This window comes from Acipenser ruthenus, chromosome 28 (assembly GCF_902713425.1).
Source record: "Acipenser ruthenus chromosome 28, fAciRut3.2 maternal haplotype, whole genome shotgun sequence".
NCBI classification, from domain to species: domain Eukaryota; kingdom Metazoa; phylum Chordata; class Actinopteri; order Acipenseriformes; family Acipenseridae; genus Acipenser; species Acipenser ruthenus.
The window spans coordinates 2654776-2665950 of NC_081216.1; the positions used below are offsets into that span (position 1 = coordinate 2654776).

At 40.7% G+C, this 11175-nt stretch overlaps 1 protein-coding gene across 1 annotated transcript in view; it reads left to right on the forward strand.

The window, feature by feature from the left end:
• Window positions 1-2252, forward strand: part of LOC117434472 (homeobox protein XHOX-3) — a 2560-nt gene extending 308 nt beyond the window's left edge. The window contains exons 2-3 of the mRNA XM_059002757.1: window positions 226-449; window positions 1463-2252. Of these exons, the coding sequence (XP_058858740.1) occupies window positions 226-449; window positions 1463-1963 (725 nt within the window). The 3' untranslated portion in view covers window positions 1964-2252. The remainder of the gene's footprint in view (window positions 1-225; window positions 450-1462) is intronic.
• The last annotated feature ends 8923 nt before the right edge of the window (window positions 2253-11175 follow it).

Consider the following 11175-nt stretch of genomic DNA (forward strand, 5'->3'; position numbering starts at 1 on the left):
TTATCTTGCTCTTAATTGTATTAATACTTGTACTGTGATTCTTGAAATGTATTTTTGTTTACGACTGTAAGTCGCCCTGGATAAAGGCGTCTGCTAATAAATAAATAATAATAAAATAATAATATATGGAAAGCACCAGAATCCAAGTACCTACAAGTTTTAGGTTTTCGGTACCTGCCAGTTGAAAAATAGTTTCAATAATGTGGGTTTTCTGTTAACTTTCAGTGAGCGACGACAGAAATTCGCCCATCCTGACGAACGGTCAGAGTGACGCGGACCCGGCGGAGGAAGAGCCCTCCCCGAGCGGCGCTCTCCGCAGACACAGGACCGCCTTCACGCGGGAGCAGCTCGCCCGCCTCGAGCAGGAGTACTGCAAGGAGAGCTACGTCTCGAGACCCAGGAGGTGCGAGCTGGCCTCCGCGCTCGGTCTGCCCGAGACCACGATAAAGGTACACACGTGACACCCGGTCCTTATAGACACACACACATACACACCGCACAGTATGCTTCCGAAATCATTTCAGAATGCATTTTCACAAGGCAGATTGTAAGCTCGTAAAATTTTAGATCCGTGCTTTTATCAGTGTGTGCTTGTGCTTACTGTATATGGGCTTATTCATGGTTAAAAACATCAGGGTTTGAATTTGGCATCAATTACATATCTATACTTTTCCTGAACTATTTAAGTGAAGAGATGTTGCTCTTTATGTCTAGAATACAATATCTATTTTTATATAGCACCTTTCATAGTGGACCACCATCACAAAGAGCTTTACAGGATGTAGGCTGTGAACTGTGCATTATATGCAGAGTCACTTCCAATAGGATGTTGAGTTAACATCTCATCGGCAGGATGGAGCACAAGGAGGTTAAGTGACTTGCTCAGCGTCACACAGTGAGTCAGTCTGGGATTTGAACTAGTGACCTTCTGGTTACAAGCCCTGGACTTTAACCACTGGACCTTACTGCCTCCTGTCCAGTTATGGTTTTATTGATCTGTTTCAAATGCCAAATCATTCATTCCACAGCGTAATATACTGTAAGAGGAAGTTGCCATACAGGAATTGTATCCCACAGAGCAGGTTTAAACAATATTTACTGGTTGTGTATAGGGTCAAGTTGCCATGACCAGGACCTAATTGAAAAGTAGGGTCATAGTAAAGTGAAGGTGTGGTGGGGCCATAAACTTTGATGCAATTCACGCTCATTCACAAAGCGATTTTATATCATCATATTTTAATTTAAATGCATGCATACACACACGCACACACATGCACATACATACACACACACATGATTGCATGCACACACAGATGCATACATACATGCATACATTAACAAATAAACAAGTAAAACAGCCAGATGTTTTTTTTTTTTGGATACAAAGCAGAAGCAAAGCCATGCATAAGCAAGCCAGGTCCGGTCCCTCACACAGCACCCGTTTTTATTCCTGTCTCCTCAGGTCTGGTTCCAGAACAGAAGGATGAAAGACAAGCGACAGAGACACACCCTGAGCTGGCCTCATCCGCTCGACCCCAGCCTGTACGCCTACATGATGACGCAGGCAGCCGCCAGCCTCCCCTACTCCTCCTTCCTGCCTCACGTTCCCCTGCACCTTTACTCGCACCTGGGTCTGAGCACACCCGCGGCCCCCGGCCCCTTCGCCGGGCCCCTGAGGCCCCTGGACTCTCTGAGGCTCTCCCATGCTCCGTACCTGAGGCCGGACCTGCTGGCGGGGTTGCGCCACCCCTCGCTCTATCCCGCGGCCGCCCCCTCACTGCACCACCACCCCAGCTCCTGCCCCTGCCTCCTGTGCAGCAGGAGCTCCTTGAATCAGAGGGGGGTGGAGCTCACCAGAGGCCAGGCAACGCGGGGAGGCAGCCTGCTGCACCTCACTCCCTCCATTGTGAAACCCACAGCTCTCTCCTTGGACAGGAGGGAGGAGGTGTCCTTATCCAGATGAAGAAAGGTGCTGTATTATAAGGGAACAATTAAAAGGTTCAATTTTAAAACACCCAAAAACAGTGCCTTAAGCATTTACAAGAATTGCATGTATATTAATAGAAATGTATATTTAAAAAGAGGGTTGATGCTGGATGAACACCATATGGGACTTTTCAAACAAACTGAAACAAAGTCTGCTTCTGCTTTCAAAAACATTGGAGCCCATCAGAGCCCTGTTTCACTGTCTGCCTCTGCGTGGGTCGTCCTTGATTCAATGTAAACCTGAAACAACAAAACATATTGCACACATTACACTGTAGTACAACACTGACCTCACTTGCAAGGATGTTTAAAAGAGCAACTGTGTTGCATTTGTAGACACATTGCAAATAGTTTCACTATATATAAACTTACCTGTGCAAGATCCACTGTGAATAAACAAAACTGTCACCCAAGTGATTTACTACTGGATATTATTAGTAGTAGTAGTAGTAGTAGTAGTAATAATAATAATAATAATAATATATGACAATCTATTTAGGAGTGCTCCAGTTGTTGTTTTTTTTAAAAAAAATATTCTTGTTATATAGTCATATTGGTTAGAGCTATGGACTGGAGCACCGTGTAGGAGAGGCTGCGTTTAAAATCGAAGCTTTGCCATTCACTCCCAAGGTGATCCTTGGCTGTAGAGACTGGCACTCAGTTTGTTACACTGAGAACAGGCAGCACCTCGATCCAAATGATTACAGTGTTGCATCTGCAAAGGCTGTGGAGATCAAATAATTCCGAACAAGATACTACCCCATTTAAATCTGTACACAGATACAACACAACGATCATTCAGAAAACAACTACTGTACTGAGCTAACGGTGTGCTAGCCTCACTCTCACATTTCTGATGTCAAGGATTATTGGCTTGGTCATCAAGCAATTTCTTTTTTTTTTTTGTGAAGTTTACTTGTTCCTCCTAAAGCAACGTTTTGCACTATTGTATTCTGGACAGAAATAGGAAAAAGTAATAATAATAATAATATTAATAATGATAATATTCTTCTATGATATATTATTAATGTGGTGCAATAATACATTGCTGGCTGTGTACTGTACATATGTTCTGAAAAGTGCTAGTTGATTTGTAAGAATTTCATATGTAATAAAACTTATTTAAGTAGAAAAACATGTTTTTTTTTTTTAAAGCTTTCTATTTTCAAGAAAAATATTGCCATTATATAATCCGCAGGGTTAAGAACAAACCCACAGACATCAAAGTCTGAATATTTCAAACATCCAAAAAAGCTTTGGGGTTAAAAATGATTAAACATTTGGTTTTACATTGTAAACTCTATACAGTATTCAGTCTATCTGGTCAATTATTATTTTTTTTATTAATATTTTATATTAATTTATATAATAAGTATTGGTAACAAAAAAAATAAACCTAACAGCTGTACACAAATCCTGCCTGAAAAACAATCTGTTTTCATTGTGAAGAAGTTCAAACCAGATCAGCCGGCAGGCCCGAGCCGACCCGCCCCTCACCTCCCTTCTCCTTCCCCCGGCCTTTGAAGCGACGGGACGCTCCACAAACCGAGCAGTAATCACGTTATTATTATTTTTGACAATGTGCATCGCTGGCATACTGTAATTATAAAAAAAACAGCTATACACACACTTGGAAATTATACCGCATTTGGTGTGCGTGTGCGTGTGCGTGTGCGTGTGTGTGTGTGTGTGTGCGTGTGCGTGTGTGTGCGTGTGTGTGTGTGCGTGTGTGTGTGTGTGTTTTTAAGGCTAAAAATAGTTTTAAAACAATCTGCACACAAAACTAAACACAAACAAGCACGCAGGTGAGGCAATAGTGTATATTAGGCTGTGATAGTGAAATATATGATTTTATTTATCAGTATTTTTTAAAGCGTTTTAAATAGACGTGTTTCATTAATCAAAGCTAGAATAAAACGCATATCTGTAATTACAAGAAGACATTTCCAAACCGGTCTGAACTTGATGTTGTTTGATTGGCTCTTTTTACATTTTCAAATCAGACGTTGTAAGAATTCCAGCTGAACTTGAAAGCTAATGATTTACAGGGTTTGAGAGGAACGGAGGTGTACGGGCGCCGTTTCTGTGGCTGCATTCACCCTTGGTTCGTTTGAGCTGATTTTTTCAAACTGAGCGCGGTTCGGTTCGTTTTGGAAGCATACATTACTGTGCAGATGTAACACCCCGTGGCTTCTGTAATTTATTGTACTCAATGTTTGACAAAAGTACCACCTGTACAAATGAAACAACTTCAAGAAAAAATATAATGAAATTATACCAGAGATTTTGCACACAGACACATTGTCAAAAAGATGCCCAGGTGTCAAAGGTGGCTTTACTAAATATTAGCACTGAGGATACTTTCAGACGCTGTGTTTTTAGTTTTGAATTAGTTTAATGAGTTTTTTTTCTGCTGTATCTGAATGCACCAAAAGAACTCAGTCGCTTTAATCTGAGTTCGTTTTAATCGAACCGAACTGAGTCCTTCTCAAAGGCTGGTCTCAGTCCGTTTGGGCAAAAGCACGGAGTTTAGTTTGTGTGTTTCTGTGCAATGCGAAAAGTCAGTTCAGAAAAAATGTTGAAGTGAACCGGCAAAAAGAAGCGATTCCTATTGAAGTGAACAGTTGTTTAGCACAGAGGGGCGCATGTGCAGACAAAAGGAACCGAGTTATTTTCCTCCCAAGTTCGTTTCCAAGTGAACTCAGTTGGTTTGTTTAGAAGCTATGTGAAAAGACCCTGTTTCGGGAAACTGTTTTAACCCCGTGGCTGTCTTTTGCACAATAGCTTGTAGTTGATTTTACCTGCATGGACTTTGAACCTTAACCAACGCCTAGAATGTACACAGAACTGACAATACCGGTTTATATTGTCATGTGGATGCATACCTAACTCCACGCATTTGTTGTAATAAATGAGCGGTAGTTTGGTGCATACTTTTGCCAGGAGAACAGCAACGCATATAGATTTAATTAAAAATACAGAATTATTTGTCTAAGTACAACAATGGAACAAGCCTGGTTTGATTTAGTTTTGCAGAGAACACGAACGCATATATTTATTTAGCCAAGGTGTTAAAAACTGTTGTTTTTCTTTTAAGAACAGACTAGAGCATTAAAAAAATATATCTCAGGGTGAATTCGATTTGATGCATTAATCACAATGCATAAGATTTAATTGTTTTGCATTTTATAAATCTTAAAATATGCAATGTGATGTCAATGTCAGATTAAATAACAAACAATTAAAATACTGTGTGGCTGTGTGGTCCAGTGGTTAAAGAAAAGGGCTTGTAACCAGGAAATCCCCGGTTCAAATCCCACCTCAGACACTGACTCACTGTGTGGGACCCTGAGCAAGTCACTTAACCTCCTTGTGCTCCGTCTTTCAGGTGAGATGTAGCTGTAAGTGACTCTGCAGCTGATGCATAGTTCACACACCCTAGTCTCTGTAAGTCGCCTTGGATAAAGGCGTCTGCTAAATAAACAAATAATAATAAATACAGACCCAACCCCTAGCATGCCTACAAATATGTGCAATTACAGTTAAATCAGCATTAAGGAATTATATCTTACAAAAGTGCACAAGTTTACCTAAAGAATCAGTTATGAAAATGAATCTATCAAAGGTTTTCAAGGTTGTTTTTTTAATGCAATTTAACTTTATCCTCCTTTAATACGCCGTTATTATAACAACATGCTTCCATCCTTTAAACGATGGGGTATTCCCATATGTTAGCAGTCGGCTACCCATTTACCATTAACCCTGCAATATCGCCTTTATACTTGCAATTTTGAAAAAGCGACCACTAACAACAGGCTATATATTTTTGTTCGTCCTCCAGACCAAAGCAGTCATTTGCAGTCTGCCGCAGATGATAGCAGAACTTGAAGCACAGGGCGCTAATCTGTTACCTGCTGTGCAAGTTACCTGGTCAGGTGTGTCTCCGTGGAGTCATGCGCGGCGCTGTTGTGGTCTAACGCTACAGGTGGTTGAAAGGCCTGGCATGATTATGGGTCGAGTAAAATATAGGATAGGACTGAAGCTCCGGCTCAATCTAGTAAACGGGAAGTAAAATGCAGTGTCTTGTTTAAAGTATCTGGTTTTATTTATTCACTAATCAGCTGTAGTGATTTCCCCAAAGCTTTATCAAAGGGAAATTGACTCGTGATCTGATAAGACTGAAAGACACCATCTAATTCTTTACTGAATTGGTGATCCCATACTTTATTTAAAACTTTTTCTTATTGTGTTTGAAATAATAATAATAATAATAATAATAATAATAATAATAATAATAATAATAATAATTTATGTACTTAAGTTTCCTTTACTAAAAACACATTTGTTAAGAAGAATAAATATTGAAATTAACTTCCAAGATTCATATATTCAATTATATGATTTACAATGATTCATATCTTCAGTATCAAATACAAATAGAAAGTTAATTGAGGGAATGTGCGGGTGACCTGATACAGATGACAAAGCCACTGTTTGTGTATTTTAACCAGATTAGGTTCCTCTAATCTCCCACTGTGAGATCTTTCAAGTTCCTAACTATCTGTTGAGGTGAGCGAACTGCAAGGCAGTGTTAGTCTGTAACAGACTGTGGGTTCAGTTGATCTTATCTAGGCACTCGCCGTAATTAGAATAGTGGCAACTATCCAAAGCTAAATTTGCCTGCAAATCGGACGAAATTTCAGCAGAGTCTGAATAACTTCCAGTAGGCTGACTTACTCATTCATTCTTCCTCTTAGTCTTCTTCTAAATTATTATTAGTATTGAGTCATTTGTCAGGGAGATAGACCAGTAAGTAATGAGACTAATAGCAGGAGAGCAGACTCAAATTAGATTGAATATTGCTCCATATTGGTAGCAATATTCCTGTGTATACTGTAGACTGTTGACTGCAGGAGGCTGTGCTTGGCAGGTGCCACAGAGAACATTATTATATATTATAGACTGTCTCTTTCTGAGGACTGTCTCGTTTATTGTTTGCTCCGCCTCCTGTTTCTTCGCTGTCTTGTGGTTTAAAACAACAACAGCAGCGACAGAAAACGTCTTATTTATATAGCTTATTTATATTGATCGTTCAACTGCTTTCATTTGAACCCAATTTAATTGACTCACAGACAGTGACTTCAATTGAAGGAATTTGTTGCCCCTGTTGCGAGAAGCTCGTTTTAACAGAATGCTGCCCATTTGCAATTTTGATCAACGGTGTGTTGGAATTGATTAAAAGGGAATGGGAATTGGTTTTATAAAGGGATTGGAAATGAAAAATAGGAATTGACTCCAAACATCCTAAAAAGACAAGGTAAAGATGGCACAAATAAAGCATTGTAAATAATTATGGATCCTGTTCAAACAGTTTTTGATGAGCGTTCAGAAGCATTCTCTATACGGTCAAAGCAGTTCCTTAAAAACACAACAATGAATCCTTCCCCAACTTGAAAAAAAAACATTTTGTGAATAGCGTCTTAAATTGAATTGGAAAATCAAATGGATGTGCATATTTACTGACGTTTTATGAGAGCAAGGCTGCGTGGTATCTGGTATGAAACTGTAGTAAGATGTCCAGGGAGGAGGGCGATGAAGCGGAGAGCAGCCATCTCCTTATCCGCACCCGGGATCAATGATTCACAAGACTGCAGCCCCTCCTCTGTAATTAACAAGCAGTCTGCACAAGCCGCAGGGCTGCTAATTACCTTCCATTATCATCACATCATATCAGCACTGATCCACCGGCTCAGTGTTAGCATGTTATCATTGAGCAGAGAGCCATGTTTATTTATCAGACGCCTTTATCCAAGGCGACTTACAGAGACTACGGTGTGTGTGAACTGTGCATCAGCTGCAGAGTCACTTACAACAACGTCTCACCCGAAAGACGGAGCACAAGGAGGTTACGTGACTTGCTCAGGGTCCCACACAGTGATTTGAACCGGGGACCTCCTGGTTATAAGCCCTTTTCTTTAACCAGTGAACACAGCCTGCATTTTTTAGTGACCCACTAGGCCAGTCACTAAAATTAAAAGCAGGTAGATTGCAAGATACAGGAGTCGAGTGATCGTGATTTTGAGAGGGTTCCCTGCGTAACAAGGCGGAGGTAAGGCACAAATGCTGCTTAACCACTGTGCAAAACAGCCAACCCTTATAAGTGTCCCAGAGTAAAAGCACAACAAAGGGTAATAAAGCACAGAGAGGTATGGTAAAGCATAGGGAAGCATTGTAAAGCACAGAGAGGTATGGTAAAGCATAGGGAAGCATTGTAAAGCACAGAGAGGTCTGGTAAAGCATAGGGAAGCATTGTAAAGCACAGAGAGGTATGGTAAAGCATAGGCAAACATTGTAATGAACTATGTATCAGCTGCTGAGTCACTTACAACAATGTCTCACCCGAAAGATGCAGCACAAGGAGGTTATGGGTAGCAGTGTGGAGTAGTGGTTAGGGCTCTGGACTTTTGACCGGAGGGTCGTGGGTTCCATCCCAGGTGGGGGACACTGCTGCTGTACCCCTGAGCAAGGTACTTTACCTAGATTGCTCCAGTAAAAACCCAACTGTATAAATGGGTAATTGTATGTAAAAATAATGTGATATCTTGTAATAATTGTAAGTCACCCTGGATAAGGGCGTCGGCTAAGAAGTAAATAATAAGTAACTTGCTCAAACTCACACAGCGAGTCAGTGAGTGAGCAGGGATTTGATATAAGCAGACAGAGAAGCAGAATTCAGTCATTTATGATCTAACTGCGACAGAGAGCAGAGCTCTGTAGCAGTCTGTTCCAAATCCATTGCCCTGTGTTTCCGTGCTGTGGTCTGCTAGTGGTTTCTACAGGGTAATTTGCACTGGTTGTTGTACTGGTATCGCAGTGGTGTTTTGTTTAACATATTCTGTAACAATCGCTTGATTTCTGTGTGTTCAGTGTCACTGCTTACCTCTCTCCTAAGCAATGAAGCAGCAAGAAGTCTCTGTGTGCTGGTTTAAGCTATTGCAGGTACACACACACTCATGCACACAATCACGCAGACACACACACTCATACAATCACACACACACACGCACACACATTTGTTTATAGTGTTTATGAGGCCTTTACATTGACTCTCCTACACTGTAGATCTCTTATCTTACAGTCCGTCAATAATGAAAGTTACAGGGGCTTGGCCTGTGGCCTCAGGAGCTAGGACTGCTGCATTTCTGTGTTTGAATGTCTGTTTAAGCAATACAAGGGCTTGGCCTGTGTCTTCAGAAGGTAGGTTTGGTCTGAGTTTCCTTCCTTGTGGGGACTTTTTTGATCCAGCAAGCACTGTAAACGAGCACACACACACACACACACACACACCTCTGCTGCAGGTAAACCAAACACATGCAAATGCATTGCTCTCAAGCGCTTACAGGGAGACAAAGCAAAGTGCCAGACGAGACTCTTCAAAGATGGGGGGAGAGAGAGCGGTAATTCAAAGCAACCCGGAGCCCCTCTAATTAGTGCGGATTAACACGCCCGGGATCATGAAAGGCAGATTAAAAGAGCAGGCTGTGAAATGGGATCAGGAGACCAGTACTGCTTCTGTCTGCTGTTGCCACTTTGATATTATCAAGTAGTTTATCCTTCAATTGGGCGTGAAGCGTATGAATAAATACTGTGCACGCACGCACGCACGCACGCACACACACACACACACACACATACATAGGGCAGAGGCTCACTATTATTGTTTAAATGTTTAATCGTTCTATTGAGCCAGGATCAGAATCAATTACCTGGCACTCATCGAATTAGGTGGATCTGTCTGTAACTAGCAGGCAGGTATTGTTTGGTTTGTCTGTGTTAAAGCTAAGACCTGTGTGTAGAGACCTTGCAGGGTATTTAATACTTGTGTGTTGGTTACTGGTAAACGAATTAGCTGTCCAGTTTATTAGTTTAGGTTGTATGTAAAAGTTCAGTAAGCACTCCTATCTGTGGTCCGTGGACCCTCTTGGTAATAAGCCCCTATCTCTAACCACTGGACCACCAAGCCCCCTAGATTAGTCAAATCACGCTTTCGTACTTACAGTTGGTGAAGTGGATCCATATCTGGAAGAGAGAGGGGGGAGAGATGGACAGACAGGTGCTCCAGGCAAAGAGCTGATCAATATTATTATTGGTATTATTTACTGATTTGGCAGATGCCTTTATCCAAGTGTTATAGGGCAGTACAGCGTTACAATGTAAGATTCGTACTTAAATGCAGTGTAGTTTACAGTAAGTGCAAATAATAACACTAAAATACAATATGAACTAGGGTGCAACAAGTTAGGATCACAGCAAGTTACATCTACAATGACAGATTAGCAGTGCAATAGTGCAAGGATAGTGCATCAGCTGAGGAGGATCCAGTAACGGGGTGCTGAGGTCAGTGCTGCTGCATTCACTCAACTCTGCACAGAACTGCATTGAGAAGCATTGTTATATACCAGAAAGTTACTGTGACGCACGATGTACAGTAACAACGGAGGTTGCGCAGTCAGATTAAGCCTGCGTTTGTTTTTAAGTCTATGCGAGGACGTAACCATTTCGAATTCCAATAAACAGCGATACGTTTATTGTAGAATTTGGAACGTTTACCTCCGAGCATCGTGACTTATCCTACAGCAACGGAGCGATCTGATTGGTCGAAAGGGGTTGTGATGGGTGTGTAATGCTGTGTAATGTACGACTGCCTGTCAACGTGGCTGAAGCTGACTTAACGAGGGAGGACTGTATTGTATTCAATGTGCTTTTAAAGAAGCGGGTTCCATTACATATTTTATTATGATCTATAATCTCTTTTTTTTATTATTTAAAAAAAGTTAACCTTTTAGCTTTTTTAAATATAATTTTACAATTAAACTGTTTCATTTTTTTATTCCAATTTTATATATTTGTTTGTATTCGACTTGTTTCACTGTTCTTTTTTAAAAAAACTAGCTTTTTATCTTATTTTTTTCAAATGTTCTCATTAAAACCACATTTTGTGTCGCTTTTTTAATTTCAATTTTATAAAAACTGTTTTTCATTTCATGGTCTATTGTGTGTGTGTGTGTGTGTGTGTGTGTGTGTGTGTGTGTGTGTGTGTGTGTGAAGAGCTTTGGGATCTTTGGGATCTAAGGAGCTATAAAAATGTGAATTGTATTGTATTGTATTGTATTTCTGTAAAGCGCATTA